General features: G+C 39.1%; 2 protein-coding genes across 4 annotated transcripts in view; both read left to right on the forward strand.

Moving 5' to 3' along the window:
- LOC126474316 (probable ATP-dependent RNA helicase DDX60) overlaps positions 1–21121 on the forward strand; it is a 228203-nt gene that overhangs the window by 139589 nt on the left and 67493 nt on the right. For all 3 annotated transcript variants that reach the window (XM_050101799.1, XM_050101792.1, XM_050101785.1), the window contains one exon: positions 12506–12796. In XM_050101799.1, the coding sequence (XP_049957756.1) occupies positions 12506–12796 (291 nt within the window). The remainder of the gene's footprint in view (positions 1–12505; positions 12797–21121) is intronic.
- On the forward strand, positions 13656–14750 carry LOC126474339 (uncharacterized). Its single transcript, XM_050101809.1, has 3 exons — positions 13656–13814; positions 13969–14199; positions 14376–14750. Exons 1-3 carry the CDS (start codon positions 13709–13711, stop codon positions 14447–14449), a joined length of 411 nt encoding a protein of 136 aa, XP_049957766.1. The 5' UTR covers positions 13656–13708; the 3' UTR covers positions 14450–14750.

Genomic DNA, 21121 nt, shown 5'->3' on the forward strand with positions numbered 1-21121 from the left:
GACTTTTTGCGCTATACATGGCAGTGGCCATCTACCTGATGGTGCATAAAATATGATTCATTTGAAAAGGCCACCTGTACATCTGTTGCCTCACAATGGATTTTCAGTTACAGTATTGGCATGCAAATTCCAGTCTTCATCGCTGATGAACAGCAGCTAGCATGGGTGCATGAACCAGGTGCCTGCTGCAGAGACCCATATGCAGCAATGTTCACTGAACAGTCATTGAGGAGACACTGTTGATAGCTCCTTGGTTCATTTGGGTGGTGTCCGCCCATGGTAGCTGAGTGGTCAGCATGACAGACTGTCAATCCTAAGGGCCCGGGTTCGATTCCCATCTGGGTCGGAGATTTTCTCCGCTCAGGGACTGGGTGTTGTGTTGTCCTAATCATCACCATTTCATCTCCATCGACAAGCAAGTCGTTGAAGTGGCGTCAAACTGAAAGACTTGCACCAGGTGAGCAGTCTACCCGACGGGAGGCCCTCGTCACACGCCGTTATTATTATTTGGGTGGTCAGTTGTTCAGTAGTGTCATATCAACTCTCTGATACACATCTCTGCAGCTGTCATTTACCCCTGTTATCTATGGCCTGCGATGCATCACAGTTGCCTTGGCACCGTTTGCAGATAGTGCCATATTGCCATACACACTACAATGAAACATCGATTATCTAACTCCTTGTGTTATCCTACCATGTGTCCGATCATCCATCTGACATCTAAACAATGTGCCAGTGTTATCGATAAATTTTCCTCCTGTCACAGCAGGTGTCTATCTGAGTCACACTCCTCACATGTTCTCAGTTGACAGACTACTGTACTGTTGGAATGTTTGCTTTACTTTACTCGTTAATCTGTTGTCTTATTTACGCCATTTTTAAGTTTATTACTATATATATATATATATATATATATATATATATATATATATATATATATATATATATATATATATATATATATATATATACCGAACAAAAGCGCTGGCAGGTCGATAGACACACAGACAAACACAAACATACACACAAAATTCAAGCTTTCGCAACAAACTGTTGCCTCATCAGGAAAGAGGGAAGGAGAGGGGAAGACGAAAGGAAGTGGGTTTTAAAGGAGAGGGTAAGGAGTCATTCCAATCCCGGGAGCGGAAAGACTTACCTTAGGGGGAAAAAGGACAGGTATACACTCGCACACATGCACATATCCATCCACACATACAGACACAAGCAGACATATTTAAAAAAGTCTTTAAATATGTCTGCTTGTGTCTGTATGTGTGGATGGATATGTGCGTGTGTGCGAGTGTATACCTGTCCTTTTTCCCCCTAAGGTAAGTCTTTCCGCTCCCGGGATTGGAATGACTCCTTACCCTCTCCTTTAAAACCCACTTCCTTTCGTCTTCCCCTCTCCTTCCCTCTTTCCTGATGAGGCAACAGTTTGTTGCGAAAGCTTGAATTTTGTGTGTATGTTTGTGTTTGTCTGTGTGTCTATCGACCTGCCAGCGCTTTTGTTCGGTAAGTCACCTCATCTTTGTTTTTATATATAATTTTTCCCACGTGGAATGTTTCCTTCCATTATATATATATATATATATATATATATATATATATATATATATATATATATATATATATATATATGGGCCCGCAAAATCACAGACCAATATCACTAACTTCTGTTTGCCACAGAATCCTTGATAGTCTCAGTTCGAATATAATAAACTTTCTTGAGACTGAGAAGCTTAACTCCATGAATCAGCAGGTTTTATAAAGCATTGCCTGTGCAAAACTCAGCTTGCTGTTTTCTCACATGGTATACTGAGAACTATGGATGAAGGAAAATGGGCATATTCCATATTTCTAGATTTCCGGAAAACATTTGACATGATGCCCCATTGCAGGCTGTTAATGAAGATACAAGCATATGGAATAAGTTAACAGATATGCGAGTGGTTCGAAGACTTCTTAAATAACAGAACACAGAATGCTGTCCTCGACAACGAGAGTTTGTCAGAGACAAGGTTTTTGTCAGTAGTGCCCAAGGGAATTGTGATAGGACCACAGTTGTTCTCTATATGCATAAATGATTTGGTGGACAGGGCAGGCAGCAATCTGGGGTTGTTTGCTGACAATGCCATGGTGTACAGTAAGGTGTCAAAGTTGAGCGATTTCTGGATGATACAAGACAACTTAAACAAAATTTCCAGTTGGTGTGATGAATGGCAGCTAGCACTAAATGTGCAAATCTAACTTAATGTGGATTAGTAGGAAGATCAAACCTGAAATGTTTGGATACAGTATTACTAGTGTCCTGCTTGACACATCAAGTTGTTTAAATATCTGGGAGTAATGTTGCAAACCAAATGGGGTGGAATGAGCATGTGAGAACTGTGGTAGGGAAGGTGAATGGTCAACTTCAGTTAATTGGGAGAGTTTTAGGACAGAGTAGCTCACCTGTAAGGGAGATCACATAAAGGACGCTGATGCGACATATTCCTGAGTACTGCTCAAGAGTTTGGGATCTGTACCAGAGTGGAATGAAGGAAGACGAAGTAATTCAGAGGCAGGCTGCTACATTCATTACCGGTACATTAGAACAACATGTAAGTGTTCTAGAGATGTTTTAGGAAATCAAATGGGAATCCCTGGAGGGAAGGCGACGTTCTTTTTCGAGAAACACTATTGAGAAACTTTAGAGAATTAGCATTTGAAGCTGACCGCTGAATCATTCTACTGTTGCCAAAATACATTGCACTGAAGGACCATAAACATAAGATATGAGAAATTAGGGCAGATGGAACAGGAAAGGAAATGTCAAGTAGTGGTAGAGGATCCCTCTGCCACACACAGAACAGTGGCTTGCGGAGTATCCGTGTAGTTGTAGATGTGGGACCTACATGGTCCAGTCACATTAGTGGGACCACTGTCATGGAGGGCATATAAACATGTCGGAGGGATGCAGAAAACAGAGCAGTCATTGTCGTAATGCAGGAACGAAGCAATTAGTGGGACCACTGTCATGGAGGGCATATAAACATGTCAGAGGGATGCAGAAAACAGAGCAGTCATTGTCGTAATGCAGAAACGAAGCAATTTATCCAACATACAAAAGGGCATGAACACTGGATTTTGGGCTAAGGGTGGAAGCATTTCCAAAATGGCTAAGTATATAACACTGTTTATGTGCTGCTGTGGTTAATGAAGTAGAATCTCAATTAACTATCATTTATGGACCATAGGGTGGCCAGGATGCTAAAAAGGTCAGATAATCAGGAGAGATTGAAACAAGTCACTTAAAAAGCTCAAAACACTCTAATAAATCAAAATTATGTAAAACAATTACATTTCCAATAAAAAGATAGGAAAACAGAAAATTGTAGACACTGAAATCAAATTAAAAAGTGTGAAATATTTTTTGTTTCAATTTCTTTGCTGCGTCATGCCACTTCTTTGCCCACAATCCATCCATAGCTGTAGTAGTTGAATGTTATTCCAAGTATTTGAAGGCAGTCTCTAACACATCCGTTTCTGCATAGTGGATGATGGTTCAAATGGCTATGAGCACTATGGGACTTATGTTCTGCGGTCATCAGTCCCCTAGAACTTAGAACTACTTAAACCTAACTAAACTACAGACATCACACACATCCATGCCCAAGGCAGGATTCGAACCTGCGACCGTAGCGGTCACGCGGTTCCAGACTGTAGTGCCTAGAACCGCTCGGCCACTCCGGCTGGCCATAGTGGATGATCTTTTCTTTCTTTTCTTCATCATCTGACTCCTCTTGTTCAACACTACACTGTTGGAAAACTAGATTGTTGATCTATCATCTTCAGTTTCTTCCCTAGTAACATCAGCAAAGTCACCTTCTGCTAGCCAGTACTCTACATCAGCAGGCTGTATACCATTCTGAAGAATTTGCGAATCAGTGACTAAATCTGCAGTGTCTGTTTCATTAGTTTCTGGAAGTTCTTGTCCTTGGTTTAGGCATGAAAAACCTTCTTCCACGATTTTTGTAGAGTGGTTAAACTCTCCCCAAGCTCAAGCAACTGTGTAAAATGAATTTTTTATGATGAGGCTTTTCACTGCTTCAAAACAATCACAATCCTCTTTTGTTTTCTCTAAGTGCTGATGTATTTCCTCCTATATTGTTTTAACCACTTAGTAATACCCTGGTCCATTGGTTGGGCTACTGAAGTCATTTGAGGAGGGTAGTTGGGGGGGGGGGGGGGGTGCATTGGAGGTGGGGGGGCAGTGGCATAAATAGCTACTATGTCACCTTATTGAAGTTCAGAATTAGAGGAGTAGCTGGGGCATTGTCTACTGATACAGTTGCATAGGCAGGAAGGTCTTTTGATTTCAAGCATTTCTTAACAGCTGGAACAAATGCATCAAAAAACCATTCTCTGAACAAATTACCATTCATCCAAACACTTTTTTGAACTCTGTAATAAACAGGAAGTTCTGACATGTTTATGTTTTTGAAGACTTTTCTTTTCTCTAGATTTGCCAATTACAAATGTCTTTCCTGATAAAACCAACCCCACACAGTGTAATGCAAAAGCTCAAGTCTTCTTTTGTTTTTTCAATGCATTTGTAGTTTTGAAAGTGTTTTCACCTTGTATCATTAACAAAAACTTCAAGATTAGTTTGGTTCTTTTTCCATTCTTTAATAGTTGTCACTCCAACACCCATTTCAGAGGCTAATTTAGTGACTGACTCGTCTCTGTCAAGTTCTTGAGAAACATTTAGTTTCCGTTCAATTGTGCATACAGCACCTTCTTGATTTGCAGCAATTTTTAGTCTTCCAGATTCAGCACAAGTTAATAAATGATATAAAACTACATTTCTACTACATATATATATTATTATTATTGGTGTTTTGCCCTTAAAGAGCGCATTTGGACTAAACTACATGGCCAGTTCCTTTTGCTGCCTTCCTTGTTGCCCAAACTTCCCTCATTCGTTCGCTGTGTTTCTGTTTCCGGTCCTCTGTCCATGCTTTTTGTCGGCTTTGTGTCTTCGGCTTCATCTTGATTGCCTTTTTGGCTGCCCATATTTCTTTCAACTTCTGGCTGTGATCTTGCTTGCGTTCTTCGGTCCATTTTATGCCTGTTCGTTTGTCACAGTGTATCTCACGTAGTTTACTTTTCTTAATGATGTTTCTGAATTTTATTCTGTCGTTTATTGTGTCTGCTGTTATGTTGAGTTGGTTCAGGTCGTTTTCTACCTCTGCCACCGATTTGTTGTTTCTAGTGGTTACCCAGTCAAAGATCTGTTTGGCCAGCCTGTGTGATGGCATTCTGTATAGGTGTCCATAGAATTGTAGTCTGCGTTTTCTAATCTTTTCTGTGATTGTCTTTGTATGTTTGTACAGTTCCTCTGTAGGTTTCTTGATCCATATTCCAATGTTGTTAGTTGCGCCAAATATTTCCCTAAGTATTTTCCGTTCTACTTTTTCTAATTGTCTGATACGTGTATGCCCTAGGATTAGTGTGGTCCCTGCTGCATATAGTGCCTCGGGGAGCACCACCGTGTCGTAATGGCGTAATTTGGCTTTTTGTGAGATAGACTTCTTGTTGTAATGATTCCACACTACTTTGTATGCCTTGTCCAGTTTAGTCTTTCTTTCTTCGTTTGAGTCTCTGTTATGTCCACTCATTTGTAGTGTTTCACCGAGATATTTGAAGTTTGCCGTTTTGTAAATCATGCCATACTTTGTGTTCAGAGATGAGAGTTTCTTTGTGCTCATAAACTGTGTCTTTTCGTAAGAGATCTGTAGTCCAGTTTTGGAAGCAATTTCGTGCAGTTTTTCAATAGCGTCTTTTGTTTCCTTTATACCTTTCGTGACAATCGCCAAATCGTCTGCAAAAGCCAGGCATTTAATCTGTAGGTTTCCTAAGGTTATCCCCTGTTGTGATGTTTCCCATTCTTTTATGACCTTATCTAACACCAGATTGAAAAGGAGAGGTGAGAGGCCATCGCCTTGTCGGACACCTGTGCGAATTTCAAAGGGCTCTGATAGTTCCCCACAGAACTTTACTTTGGAGTAAACATACACACAAAATTCTAGCTTTCGCAACCAACGGTTGCTTCATCAGGAAAGAGGGAAGGAGAGGGAAAGACGAAAGGATGTGGATTTTAAGGGAGAGGGTAAGGAGTCACTCCAATCCCGGGAGCGGAAAGACTTACCTTAAGGGGAGAAAAGGACAGGTATACACTTGCACGCACACACACACACACGCACACACACACACACACACACACACACACACACACACACACATGTCCATCTGCACATACACAGACACAAGCAGACATTTGTAAAGGCAAAGAGTTTGGGCAGAGATGTCAGTCGAGGCGGAAGTACAGAGGCAAAGATGTTGTTGAAAGACAGGTGAGGTATGAGCAGCAGCAAATTGAAATTAGCAGAGATTGAGGCCTGGCGGATAACGAGAAGAGAGGATATACTGAAGGGCAAGTTCTCATCTCCGGAGTTCTGACAGGTTGGTGTTAGTGGGAAGTATCCAGATAACCCAGACGGTGTAACACTGTGCCAAGATGTGCTGGCCATGCACCAAGGCATGTTTAGCCACAGGGTGATCCTCATTACCAACAAACACTGTCTGCCTCTGTCCATTCATGCGAATGGACAGTTTGTTGCTGGTCATTCCCACATAGAAAGCATCACAGTGTAGGCAGGTCAGTTGGTAAATCATGTGGGTGCTTTCACACATGGCTCTGCCTTTGATCGTGTGCACCTTCCGGGTTATAGGACTGGAGTAGGTGGTGGTGGGAGGGTGCATGGGACAGGTTTTACACCGGGGGCGGTTACAAGGGTAGGAGCCAGAGGGTAGGGAAGGTGGTTTGGGGATTTCATAGGGATGAACTAAGAGGTTACGAAGGTTAGGTGGACGGTGGAAAGACACTCTTGGTGGAGTGGGGAGGATTTCATGAAGGATGGATCTCATTTCAGGGCAGGATTTGAGGAAGTCATATCCCTGCTGGAGAGCCACATTCAGAGTCTGATCCAGTCCCAGAAAGTATCCTGTCACAAGTGGGGCTCTTTTGGGGTTCTTCTGTGGGAGGTTCTGGGTTTGAGGAGATGAGGAAGTGGCTCTGGTTATTTGCTTCTGTACCGGGTCGGGAGGGTAGTTGCGGGATGCGAAAGCTGTTTTCAGGTTGTTGGTGTAATGGTTCAGGGATTCTGGACTGGAGCAGATTTGTTTGCCACGAAGACCTAGGCTGTAGGGAAGGGACCGTTTGATCTGGAATGGGTTCCATTATGACAGCTGCCACACATTCCACATCAAACGGTCCCTTCCCTACAGCCTAGGTCTTCGTGGCAAACGAATCTGCTCCAGTCCGGAATCCCTGAACCATTACACCAATTCTAAACAGAATCTGATAGGGATTCCATCACACCCTGGACCCTAATTCAATTTTAGCAATTCCAGATGTTACTTAACATTGCTGATACTAATATCTTTTTCACTCATCTTGGCAGTGGTATAAGAATTAGACTGGGATAGTAATCCTGTATCTTCCTACAAAGGAATAGTTGAAAAGAGAGTGAGACACTTTTGCTTTTGCTTTGCTAACCTCAGTTTCTGTTCCTGTGTTATCAATGAGTTATCTGGATATTATCTTTCTTGCCATTGACAGCATTTATATGTACAAGTAACCAGAATTTCTGCGGGTTTTGTGAAAGGTGTTTTGATAAGATTCTGCTATTGAAATCATTGAAGCCTTCATGCATTGCTCTTCAGACAGTGAGACACATTTCATTTAGCAGCTCTTGGATCTGTGTGTAAAGAAACTACTACTACTGTGCAACAGGTGTAAAAACAAAGGCAGTATATTCTAATGTTACTATCTGGTTACTGAGAATAACAAAAGCCATTATTTGAAATAAGCAAGAAGTTAAGTTAGAGATTTTAGATGATTTTATCAAAACATCAAGCCAATGAATATCATTGAGAGATTATTTACGTTGAATTGTAATGCAGAAAGAAATTAATTTTAAATAAAGTACTTAAAGTATGGGGTGTTGAATAACAAAGTTCTTCCATGTACATTAATAGCTAGACAGCTAATTCCATATGTTCCTGTGCTTATTGTTTCCAGTAGTAGTCGAAAACAGAACTTAGTACATTCTTCATTCAACTTTCACATCCAAGACAACTCATGTTACATCTTAAAAGTTTAACAAATAATATTAGCTCAAAAATGTGATCTGGTGGTTTCTACGTATTAACAAACACTGACCTGAAAATAACTGAGCTACAACTAACTTAACACTGTCAACAACTTAACTCTGCTGCACTGGTGAGCACAGCTGCCTCAAGCCTTTATAAATATGCAACACTGCTCTTTTATGATGTTGTTATTGAGACATGTACATAATTAAACTTGACATTAAAACTTGTGGTTTTATAAAAGTTTAGGGTACTGAATTTTACCAAAAAGTACAAATACATTTAAAATAAACAGAATTTTGATTTAATGTGTTCTTCTGTATATATTTTTAGAAAATGAGATTTGTAAACAGTTAATTCCAGAAGACTTTAAATTACTTTTTAATTATGCAGTTACTTTAAATGTTAACATTCTCACACATTCTGCACACTTTAATTTATCTGGTTGTGAAATACATTATTGAACATAACTGAAATTACTGCTGTTATTTTGCAGTAGTTTTTATAGTGTCAATTTTACTTACTATATGTGTTCTCTAAAGTGAAAATAATGTGTGTTTGAATTCAGCAGCATTTGTAAACCCATACAGCAATAAACAAAGAATGCAAGATGCTAATAGTAGTTACAGGACATTACAGTATTTGTGATTTTGAATTGGTTGCTAAACTAGACATTAAGGTCAAGTGCTACACTAGTCTGTTACCTAGCAATATTGTAGACAGTCCCTTTTACCGTGAACTGTTAAACTAGGTACATATTTATTGATGTGTGGTTACCTGTTTTTGTAAACTTCAGTCACAGTTCCTCTACATGCTGAAATTGAGAACTACAGGTTCAAGGTCCTTCTTAGAGATATGCCACTACAGCCTATTTATCAAAGGAGTCAGGTTTTGTTTCACATTAGTCTTAATAAATTTCCATCATTAGTGGTCTTCCAAACTGTCTATAACTATGTTCATATGTATATTCTGCACACCATTGTGAAGTAAATGACAGAAGATGCTTCCCATTGTAACACTTTTGAGGACTTCTTTCTGTTTTACTGATGTAAGTAGTGTGGCAAGAATGATTGCTTAAATGCTTCTGTGCAGACTGTAATTAGGCTGATCTTATCTTTATAGCCCCTGTAGGAGCAGTAGAATAGAACAGAAACTTTATTGTCACATAACTTGTAATACACAGTCAGATGATTGGGACATAGGTGACTCGTCAGTTTAAAGCTACTTTATAATTGAAAGTATACAGAATAATTACAGTTATTTTGTAATTTTAAGTACCACAAAATGATTTAAAATAATCATGTTGAAAATAAAATTAAATTAAGAATAAGTATTTACTTACAGTACTTTTTTAGCATGACAGAATAAAATGTAACATCAGGCACAGTTATTTGTGACAGTCAGTCATAAATTCTTCTACACTGTTATATTTACTTGCTAGGTATTTTTTTAAGTGATGTCCAAATTCTTCTGGTTCATAATTTTTAAATTTTTTACAGACTTTATTTCCCAGCCTCATACCCATATAGTAAGGTGTCTTTTCCAGCAGTTTTAGCCTATGAGTTGGTAACTTATACTGATATTTATTTCTTGTTTCATAATCATGCTTAAACAAGCTATCCTCAAAAAGTTGTGGATTTAGTTTAGAAAACTTAATTGTCTCATAGATGGAGAGGCCAGTAACAGTCATAAGATCAAGGGCCATGAACAGAGGTCTACAAAATTGTCTTTTTTCTGCACCTACTATGACTCTAATGATTTTTTTTGTGTAGCCTAAAGACTCTCTGTAAGTTTGTTTTCTCTGATCCCCAAAAAATTATACCATACCTAATCACAGATACAAAATATACATGTTATAAAACTTTTTTGAATGGTGTTTGAATTATACTGCTTATAACATTCATTGCAAATATTAGACTATTTGGACGGTGACACATGACATCTACATGGTCTGATTTCTCATCCAGGCCTCGATTTCAGCCAGGAACTGCTGAAGACGACTATTTAAATTTTCACTTTTCTTGCAACAGAGTATTAGTGTAGAGTCATCCGCATAAAGAATAGTGTCTGAATTTATGTTAGTCGGCAGGTAATTTATATAATACAAGAACAATATTTGCCCAAGGATAGATCCTTGTGGCACACATTGTTCTGTCTTTTTCCAACTTGAGAAGACTCTCTTACCAGTTTCTTCTATTACTATTCTTTGTTTCCTGTTTAATTGGTATGATGACATCCATCTCTGTGAATTTTCACTAAAACCATATGCTTCTAGCTTGTGAAGGAGCAGTTTGTGATCTACTTTTACTTAGGTCACAAAAGATGCCCTATACATTCATATTTTTATCTAGACTACTACTAATTTTTGTAATAAGTTCATTAATGGCTTGCACAGTGCAGTGTCTTCTTTGTAAACCATGCTGATTGTTCTGGATAATATTATGCAGATTATTATAGTTAACTATCTGTTTCCATGCAGCTCTTTCAAATATTTTGGAAAATATTTTTAACAATGAGATTGGTCAGTATGAAAGGGGTTGTTGTATATTTCCAAATGCCCCACTTAAAGCTTTTTCTTGACACTTTGTCAGCAGGTTTTTGGGGGATAGTTGATATCTATCTTAAAATGTGTACAATTTCAGGCTTTTCAGCATCTCCATGACACCCTTACATGGGTTAACTAACCTGTCACCATTTGTGCTGCCTTATTTGTTTAAGTTCAGTATGCTCATTCAATCCTATTTGGTATGGGTCCCATTCTTGAGCAGTATTCTAGGATGGATCCCACAAATATTCTGTAAACAATATCTGTGCATACAGATTGCATAACTAGTGAACCAAAGTCTGCCACTCGCTGCACATACCACTGATCCCCACTGTCTGTTCTAAGTGGTTTTCAGAAAAAGAATTTATATTGTTCAACAGGTTGTCTTCTCACACCCACCACTTCCTAAACTGAAATTGTCACAATAAGTTGTTGGTTGATTAAAGCCTCCTGCAATAATTACAATATGATTGGGGAACATTCTTGCAAGCGAGCTGAGGTTATCTCTAATGTTTTCATTTATACCTGGGGATTAGTCTGATGGTCAATAGAAGGACACATTGTAAGTTCATGCCCAGTCTTTGGTACTGAGTGTTGCCAAAAAAGCCTTGTTTGCAGCTGCTATTTTTGTCTTAATGGATTTGTGTTTCACATCTGCTGTGACAGGAAAACCACCTCCACTTTCCATTAGCCTATCCTTTTGATGTACATTTAGATTTTGTCCAGATATCTCACCGAAGTCAGTTTAAATTATTGTCTATCATTCTTGTCATTCTGTACCTAGTATTATGTGAACTCCTCTGCTTTTTAGGGGGTCTTAAAACTGTGTGACTTTGTTTGAAACATATTGGCAGTGAATCACTAGAATTTTAATAGTCTCATCTTTGGGTCTTATACTAATACTTTGGGGTCCAGTACAGCCATTATCTGGACTGGACAGAAAGTCACCAAATAAAAAACACTTGCATGCATCCCAGATATCACCTGCTACCTGGGTAGCAGCCTCTGATACTTGACCAGCTCTCAACCCTACCTGGGTAGCAGCCTCTGATACTTGACCAGCTCTCAACTCTGTGGCACAAATCACTCAGAACCAGAGAGCCATGTTCAGTCCTAGGGGCAATAGTGCAGGTTGTGAGCTTAGTTGAAATTCTACAAGCAGAGTTGTACTTCTCTGCTTTCTCTGCCAGTATGATCATAAGACCCATATGAATCCAACATTCATTTCAGTGTACACCACAATCCACAGCTGATTACATGTTGCCCTTTCAGTGGCATATCGGACAGCTTCTTTATTTTCATTAAGACCCCCTAGACATACTCACCGATGCATTATGTGATTCCTTTTATGGCTTCGTGCCACTTCACTGAGAGTGCATAGATAGGAATAGATCTCAAAAATTCTTAGAACCGTAAAAGAATTTACTGCTTATATAAAATCTTGTAAAAAGGAAGTACTTTGCAAAGTTCAGCATCACTTTCAATCTTGTTTCTGTGTCTGCTGTATGAGAGGTTACCTCTGCCCCTTCCATTACTTGTGTTCCATCCAGGACTATCTGTTTATGAAAATAATCACATCTAAAAAAATTGTTTCCTACTACAGAAAAAATATTTGCTCATTTATTTCATTAGTTAATTTTAATAGGTGAGTTAATCTTATCTGCCTGGTACACCATCTTAATTTTTCATAATGCGTGTCCTTCTTGCTTGTATATTTTTCACAGCGTTTGAAGGTTTATGGATTACTCATGTTTATTGTTTCAGAAACTTCTGGATGATAATGGCAGACCACAGCATCTTTCTTCAGGGATAGTGACGCATTTACATTACCATGAACCAGGGAATCTTGTTTTTGCATATCTGTTGCGGAGTGGACTTCTACACAATATATGTGTTACTGAAAAAGATGGGAGTATATCAAAGGAAACACAACTAAATGTTGTTCTCTTGATGGCTCATCTCTTCACTCACAAACGTTTACATCCGGCAATGCTTAAGAATAGGTTTTGCAATTCTGTTGTGAAACTAAAAGATTTGCCAACTGAAGTTGTTGAGGTACAGTATTTTTATCCTGTTGGTTTTATATCTCATCTTATGATCTGTAAGTAAAAAATGAGTTTGTACCATATATAAATTTACTCTATGCTCTTCTTAATATTTAAATGAACTGAAATTGAAGGCATATAACAATTTTTTAAATTTTTTACTTTCTGAAGTTTAGAGAGATTTTAATGAACTGATTGGTAACAAGCTATTCTTCTGTTTAGTTTCACACTTTTGACTAAATCAATTAATTTCCAAAGTCAAACAGAAGTCACTGGATCAAATTTTGGACATCAGGGTGGAAAATGATAGTGAAGTCTCATTTATAATACTTGGTGGATAAAGCTACAGTTCTTTTCATTCCCCTGTGTACAGATGCACATGAAAGAAAATACTCTTTTAAGTTTTTCCTGCCTTGAAGGACTAATACTTGAAATGCAGATTCTGTATGAGATAGATAACTAGTGCAATGCAATAAAGGACACTGGTTATTATTGTCAGCATTTATGTCATATGCAGGCACTATAATCACCATTAGAAAAAATATGTACAGGGTGTTAAAAAGTATTAAAATATTATGGAATGTAGTAGCATTCTGCAAAAGCACAAAAGTGCAATAAACATGGATTCAGAAACCTGTTCCTTCTGAAATCTGAACACTTGTGCTTAGGAGGCACTGAAAAACATTTTGTTCATGTTAGTGTGTGTTGCTGTACAGTGAATTACTCATAACTCTGGTTATGTTAAATAAATGGGTTCATATTTTGTTTACTGTCACTGTGCTGCTTGTACATAAAAATGATTGAGTACATTTTCTTTTCTCTTTTTCACATCTTGTTATCCACAGAACTGTACTGTTCCATAAGTGATGTTGAGATATGATTGTCTACAATTTTTCAGCTAGTGGTAATAGCCTGTGAGCTCATGCCCTCTGTGCCGAAAAATATCCATATCATAGAATACCAACAGGTAAGCTATTTGGCTGAATTTTCCAGCATCTTAGGGCACAGCTCCTCAAGCACCCCACAAGGTAAATGGTTTAAGACTTTCTGAGTTTGTATGCCTGATATATTTAGTGATTAGAAATCATGGAACCTACACATTAACAGATGGCATCAGTAGAACATGTGAGTCATCTTATTGTCTGAGCAATACTTCACTAACATTTGCTGTATCCACACTAGGTTCACCACATCCAGACCCTAAGGCTTCAAGACGAATATGGATATTTGCAGTTCTTCCAAAGGATGTTGCAAAAGTGTTGTGTAGACCTAATATTTTATTTACTAATGAGTTGAAGTTCACAAGAGGTGGTGTCACGAATTCTCATAATCATCTTGTGTGGTCTGATGAAAATCCCCTTGCAGTCACAGAAAGAGATCAACAGCACTATTTCTCAATCAACAATCTGGCAGGTGATGTTAGTGACAGATTAATAGGGTCATATATGGTACCCCATGAATTAAATTGGGTTCATTATGCCTTTTTCAGTAATATATTACTTACATTGGTATATGAAATACCATGTCAGCTAAGATTACAGATGTACGTCCACAATACTAAAACAGTAAATTTTCATTGTAATTTGCAGGAACATTTCACAGACATGGGGATTTCTTATCCTCCACATCTCAATTCTCAAGATTTGATTACGGAGACACTTGAAGTGACATATAGATGCCATAGGATCATGTGTTCAATGCATGCCATCACAATAAGAGCTAGGCCAACTTCAACGAGTGTGTGATTCCTTATGCCAAAGGTCATTAGATAGATTACCATAGATGGACATTACAGTGAGTCCCATTCATAAACGATTGTTCAGATCTCAGAAAGTACATGTTTCTAGACAATATTTATTGGACTTGTGTTACTTGTTTTGATGAGCAATGCTGCCTCTCAAAATATTAGACTTCCTTAAACACTGTATATTAACCCTTGAGTGGACATGTTATTGTTCATAACACTAGCGGGCATGTGAACTACTTTGTACACGTGTAAAGAATAGTTTGTCTTTACATTACTCAGGTAAACATGTATGAGCCAGGTCACACTTTAATCTCTGCTTAATGAAAATATGGTAAACTAAATTTACATTATATGAGTTAAAGCCATGTTCAATTAAACAATAAAAAAATAAAGTTTCATTATATCACTCTGTTACCACAGACAGGTGTTATCCCACAATAATGACCCACTCGAAGCATGAAACAGTGCAGTTAGATCAGTCCCAACAACTGCCTATTTGATTACTAATTATCTTATAGACAGTTGTCTTATTATGGGATTGAGCTGCTAGCTTGTTATCTGGGTCATTTTCTTGCCCGGAACATTATTTCTCTCTCATGAAGCACACTACTTATTTTGTTTGAGAACACAATTTGTCACTATGTTAACTGAAGGAATAGGTAGATTAGATTAGATTAGATTCAGTTTTCATTCCATAGACCCAAAAAATGAGATGATTCTTGTGGCTGTGGAGCATGTCAGAAAGTATAACATAAAAACATAAAACATTTGAGTATAATACTTACTACCCTGATCATTTGTCAAGAGATTGTCAAAATAGGTGAATACAGTGCAGTAAACTGGAACAGCTAATACTTATAGAATTAACACACTGTCAGAATGAAACACTGTTATTCACTAGCTTGACAGTCTCTGTTAAGATATTCATCTATAGAGTAAGAGGAGTTAGCTGTCAAAAAGTCTTTCAAACTCTGAATAAACCGTGCTTTATCTGAAACCAAGTTTTTAATGGTAACTGGCAATTTATTGAAAATGTGTGTTCCTGAATATTGGACTCCTTTTTGGACCAAGGTAAGTGATTTTAGGTCTTTATGTAATTTGTTCTTATTCCTAGCACTGATAGTATGCATTGAGCTGCCCCGAGCTGACTGGGTGTTGTTGTGTTGCCTTCAGTATTATAATTCATCCTCATTACGGTCGGAGGAAGGCAACAGCAAACCACCTCCATTAGGACTTTGCCTAGTACGGTGGTGCGGGTGTCCCGCATCATTCCCCTACACTCTGACAAGTAGTGTGGGACTTCATTTCCATTGAGCTATTGGTTGGAAATTGAGATGTATTACTTGCAACAAATTTCATTAAGGAATAAATATACTGAGAAGCAGTGGTTAGAATACAAAATTCGTTGAACAGGTTTCTACATGATATTCTTGAATTTACACCACAAATGATTCATATCACACGCTTTTGCACCCTAAAAACTTTCGCTCGGTTTGATGAGTTGCCCCAGAATATGATCCCATATGACATAATAGAATGAAAGTATGCAAGTTTTTTTGTGTTTATTTCTCCTACATCTGACATCATTCTCACTGCAAACACAGACTTGTTTAGGTGCTTAAGCAATTCTGAGGTATGCTCTTCCCAACTGAATTTATTATCGAGTTGTAATCCCAGAAATTTAACACTGTGAACCTCTCCGATCTGCATGTCTTCACATGTTATACACATGCTGGATGGAAATCTCTTACAGGTTCTGAACTGCATATAGTGGGTCTTCTCAAAGTTTAATGACAGTGAATTAGCTTTAAACCACTTATTAATGCCAGTGAAAATTTGTTAAGCAACTATTTCTAAATCTGTACTTGACTTGCTACTTATTGCAATGTTTGTACGATGGTTGGAACTTTAATAGTGGCAACTATTTATTTACAGCTTGTACAAAATAGATATGTGTTTCTAAGTTTTACTGACCTTCAAAGTACTCACGAGCATTATGTATAACCCATTGCCAGTGATGTGAAAGTCGCAGGGTACTCTTAGCAGTGCCAGTTGTGTTGACAGTTCAAGCAACGCAGACTATTGCCCGACGAATTTGTATCAGTTCTGAAGCGAATGCCGTGAAGTGCTTCCTTCAGTTTAGAAACTGAGTTGAACTCACGAGGGCTTAAGTCAGGGGAGTGCAGTAGGTGGTATAGCAGTTAGCAGCCCCATCAGTCAAACAAATCAGTAACAGCTTGCACTTTACGTGTTTGAACATTGTCCTGCAAAATGATGGTCGGGTTCTGCAGAAAGTGTCTCACTTCTGTCTCTATGCTGTTCATTTTTAGAACACAACCTACAACCAGCTTAGAGACAAAAGTGATGACACTTTCTACAGAACCCGACCATCGTTTTGCAGGACAATGTTCAAACATGTAAAGTGCAAGCTGTTACTGATTTGTTTGACTGATGGGGCTGCTAAGTGCTATACCACCTACTGCACTCCCCTGACTTAAGCCCTCGTGAGTTCAACTCAGTTTCTAAACTGAAGGAAACACTTCATGGCATTCGCTTCAGAACTGCTACAAATTCATCGGGCAATAGACTGTGCCGCATGAACTGTCAACACAACTGGCATTGCTAAGAGTATCCTATGATTTCCACATCGCTGGCAATAGATTATACACAATGCTGGTGACTGTTTTGAAGGTCAATAAACTTTGAAACACATATCTATTTTGTACGAGCTGTAAATAAATAGTTGCCACTACTTAAGTTCCCACCCTCATATCATCTGCAAACAAAACAAACTTAGTATATGGCAATGTACAGATGAGAGGTCATTAATGTACACAAGAAAAAGCAGTTGACCCAAGATGGAACCTTGAGGAACACCAGATGCAATTAATTTCCAGTCAGATGAAGACTGAGTGCTCATTGCACAAGTATTTTGCAATGACACTCTTTGTTTCCTGTTAGATAGATAAGACTCAAACCATTTCGCAGAATTGCCAGTGACACCATAATATTCTAATTTACTTAAGAGAATGCTGTGGTTCACACCGTCAAAGGCTTTCTGTGGTTCACACAGTCAAAGGCTTTTGACAGGTCACAGAAAATGACAGTAGCCTCTAATTTATTATCTAATGAATTAAGTACATTCTCACTGTAAGTGAGCTTTCTCTGTATCAGAACCCTTAAGAAATCCAAACTGTGACTTGGACAACATATTATTTGCAGTCAGATGCTTAAGAAGACACTGGAACACAACCTTTTCAACTATTTTTGAGAAAGTGGGCAAAGGTGAAATTGGGCGATAGTTTGATGGTATCTCTTTATCCCCCTTTTTGTAAAGAGACTTAACTTCTGCATATTTTAGCCAGTCTGGAAATGTTCCATGATAAGAGAGTGATTACACAAATAACTCATGACAGAACTCAACTTGCATGAGCAGTCTTTGATTAATGTCATCGATATGTTGTCATACAACATGGAATACTTAGATTTTTAGGATTTTATGATGGATGCTACTTCTTTGGGAGACGTAAGTCATTTCCATTTTACTGAAGTTATTTTTAAAGATTGGTCTCAGATACTCCATTGCACTGTTCACCGAACCTCATAACCCCAAGGTGTCAGTAACAGAAATGAAGTACTTGTTTAAGAAGTTAGCAACACTACTTGCAATTGTTACCACAGTCTCATTTATTTTTGAGTTATCTGTTCCTCTTCCTTTTTGGTCCCACCTGTCTCTGTCTTCACTATATCCCATCCAGTTTTTATTTTGTTGCCTGATGTAATTATCTTTTTCTCATAATAAAGCTGCTACGATTTCTGCATTACTTGCTTTAATATTTTCCTGTATTCTTTATAATGCATTACAATTCTAACATCAGAGCTGTTCCTAGATAGTAGATACAGTCTCCTTTTTGCCCTACATGATATCTTTATCCCTTGGGTAATCCATGGTTTATTTTTTGACTTCTGTGTGATTTGAATTACCTTTTGGGGAAAACAATTTTCAAAAGTGGAGGTAACTTTATTAATGAATAATGGGTTCACAATTGTGAAACATCAATGGAATGGTGCAAAACAATTTTATTTGTGGTTGGCACACTTTATACACGGGCACTCCCACTCGAGGGTTAAAACAGTTGTCTTATGTTAATTTTCAAGAATTTTTTGGAATACACTAATATTTAAAACTTTGTTGTTATATGGGAAAAAAGACTAACATAGAATAACTCTTCTCTGATATGTAACTTTTAGATTATTTTGTAAATTTACTTATTTTTATTACTAGTTGGTACAAGTAGTGAAATGTAGAAGATCAAACAATGGGAAATACAGAATGGCATAACAACAATTTGATGAAAAGGATAGATTGTTATACATTTGAGCTTTTGGTCAAAACCCCTTCTTCTAAAGTGAAAAGCACACAAAAATTCATGCAAGTACTACTCTCATACACATACTTGACCACTGTGTCTGGCTGCTGAGGCTGGAGTGCATACAACAGCTGTGCCTGATAAGAGAAGCAATCTGTGGGTGGTGGGAGGTAAGCGTGAGGCTTGGGTGGGGAGGAGGAGGGATAGCACGTAGGATGGAGAGAGATGTAGTGCTGCTTGCGGGAATGTGTAGGGATGTGTTCGGGACAGGAGGGAGAGTGCAAAATGAGAGAAGTAGAGGACTGGAAAAAGACTAGTGGTTGTGTTGGTGGACTGGAAGGTTTTGTAGTGCTGGAGTGTGAGCTGGGAAGGGGATTGATAGGTGAAGAACAGCGACTATCAAAGGTTGAGTGTAGGGAGGTTATGAGAATGTAGTATATACTGCAGGTAGAGTTCCCACATGTGTAATGCAGAAAAGGTGCTGCTGGTAGGAAGCATCCAGATGGCACAGGCTGTGAAGCAGTCACTGAAGTAAAACACATTTTGTCGGGCAGCACATTCAGCAGCTGGGTAGTGCATCTATCTCTTGCCCACAGTTTTCCGGTGGCTGTTAATGCTGACAGATGGCTTGTTGGTTTTCATGCCCACAAAGAAAGTAGCACAGTGGTTCAAGCTTAGTTTGCATATCACATGACTGTTTCTACAGGTGTGCCTGCTTTTGATGGGATAGGTAATGCCTGTTATGAGACTGGGATTGATGGATGAGGGAGGATGGCTCATCAGTATCTCTGTTCATATCAAACTTACCAACAACCTGCAACACCTCAATGTTGACAGCTGAAACCCATTCCTTACCAAGAAGGTACTTCCACACACAGCCTAGCCGTTTGTCACAATGGGTTCTGTAGTGATGAGCTGTCCCTCTCCAAATATACCAAGAATCTCACTGAAGCCTTCATGGAGTGAAATTACTCTCCCAACCTTGTACAGTAACAGATCTCCCATGCCTTGTCTCTTTAATCACCTCCCATATTCCCATTGTATGACCACAAAGGAGGACCCCACTCATGACACAGTACCATCCAGGACTGGGGCACTGAATCACATTCTCTGCCAGGGTTTTGTCATGCCCTGAAAGGAGAAATACCCTAACCACCAAACCTATGCAATATCCTCATCGATCCCCATTCCACCCCTACTCCCAACCCCTTGCCTTGCCTCATGGTTCATGACCCTGCAATAGATCTAGATTCAATAACTGTCCCATACATAATCCCACATTCATCAACCCCAGTCTCATCACAGGCATCACCTATCCCATCACAGGTAGGGTTATCTGTGAAAACAGTCATGTGATTTGCAAACTACGGTTGAACCACTGCGCTACTTTCTGTGTGGGCATGACATCTAACAAGCCACCTGTCAGCATTAATGGACTCTGACAAACTGTGGCCAAGAGATGTCTGGACCACCTAGCTGCTGAACATGCTGCCCAACACAATATGCTTCACTTCAATGACTGCTTCATAGCCTGTGCCGTCTGTAATCTTCCTGCCAACATAAGCTTTTCTGAATTACGCAGTTGGGAACTCTCCCTGCAATATGTACTACATTCTCATAACCTCCCTGGCCTCAACCTTTGACAGCCCCTGTTCTTCACATACCAGTCCCCTTTCCAACTCCCACTTCAGCACTACCACAGCCTTCTATTCATTTCACTAACACAACCACCAGTCTCATTCCGGTCCTCTGCTTCTCTCCTTTTGCAACTCCCCACCCCACCCCTCCCTTTCCCACCACATCCCTATGTGCTCCCACAAGCAACAGTACACCTTTCCCATCTCTACCCTGCTATCCTCCCCCTCCCCACCCAAGCTTCCTCTGTACACCTACAACCCAGGTGCAAGTGCAGCTGCTGCATACAGTCCAGCCTCTGCAGCCAGTGTGTGTGTGTGTGTGTGTGTGTGTGTGTGTGTGTGTGTGTGTGTTTGTTGTCTACTTTACAAGAAGGTGTTGGGCCAGCAGCTCAACACCCCTGTGGGTTAGAATTGGCCCAAGGTATTCCTGCCTGTCGTAAGAGGCGACTAAAACGAATCTCACACTTTTCAGCCCATTATATGGTTTGACCTGCCACTTTCAAAATTCTACAGAAGTGCGGGCCATATGGGGAAGGATGCCTTACGTGGTGCACGAGAGGCCTTGGATTTGATCTCCAGAA

Source organism: Schistocerca serialis, chromosome 1 (assembly GCF_023864345.2).
Source record: "Schistocerca serialis cubense isolate TAMUIC-IGC-003099 chromosome 1, iqSchSeri2.2, whole genome shotgun sequence".
Classification (NCBI taxonomy): Eukaryota; Metazoa; Arthropoda; class Insecta; order Orthoptera; family Acrididae; genus Schistocerca; species Schistocerca serialis.

What these genes read in the sequence shown, in the direction of transcription:
- LOC126474339 (XM_050101809.1), top strand. Translation starts at nt 13,709, where the DNA reads ATGCCCTCTGTGCCGAAAAATATCCATATCATAGAATACCAACAGGTA. An exon ending in CTCCTCAAGCACCCCACAAG is followed by an intron (nt 13,815 to 13,968) that starts GTAAATGGTTTA and finishes TATCCACACTAG; the next exon opens with GTTCACCACATCCAGACCCT. An exon ending in CTCAATCAACAATCTGGCAG is followed by an intron (nt 14,200 to 14,375) that starts GTGATGTTAGTG and finishes TGTAATTTGCAG; the next exon opens with GAACATTTCACAGACATGGG.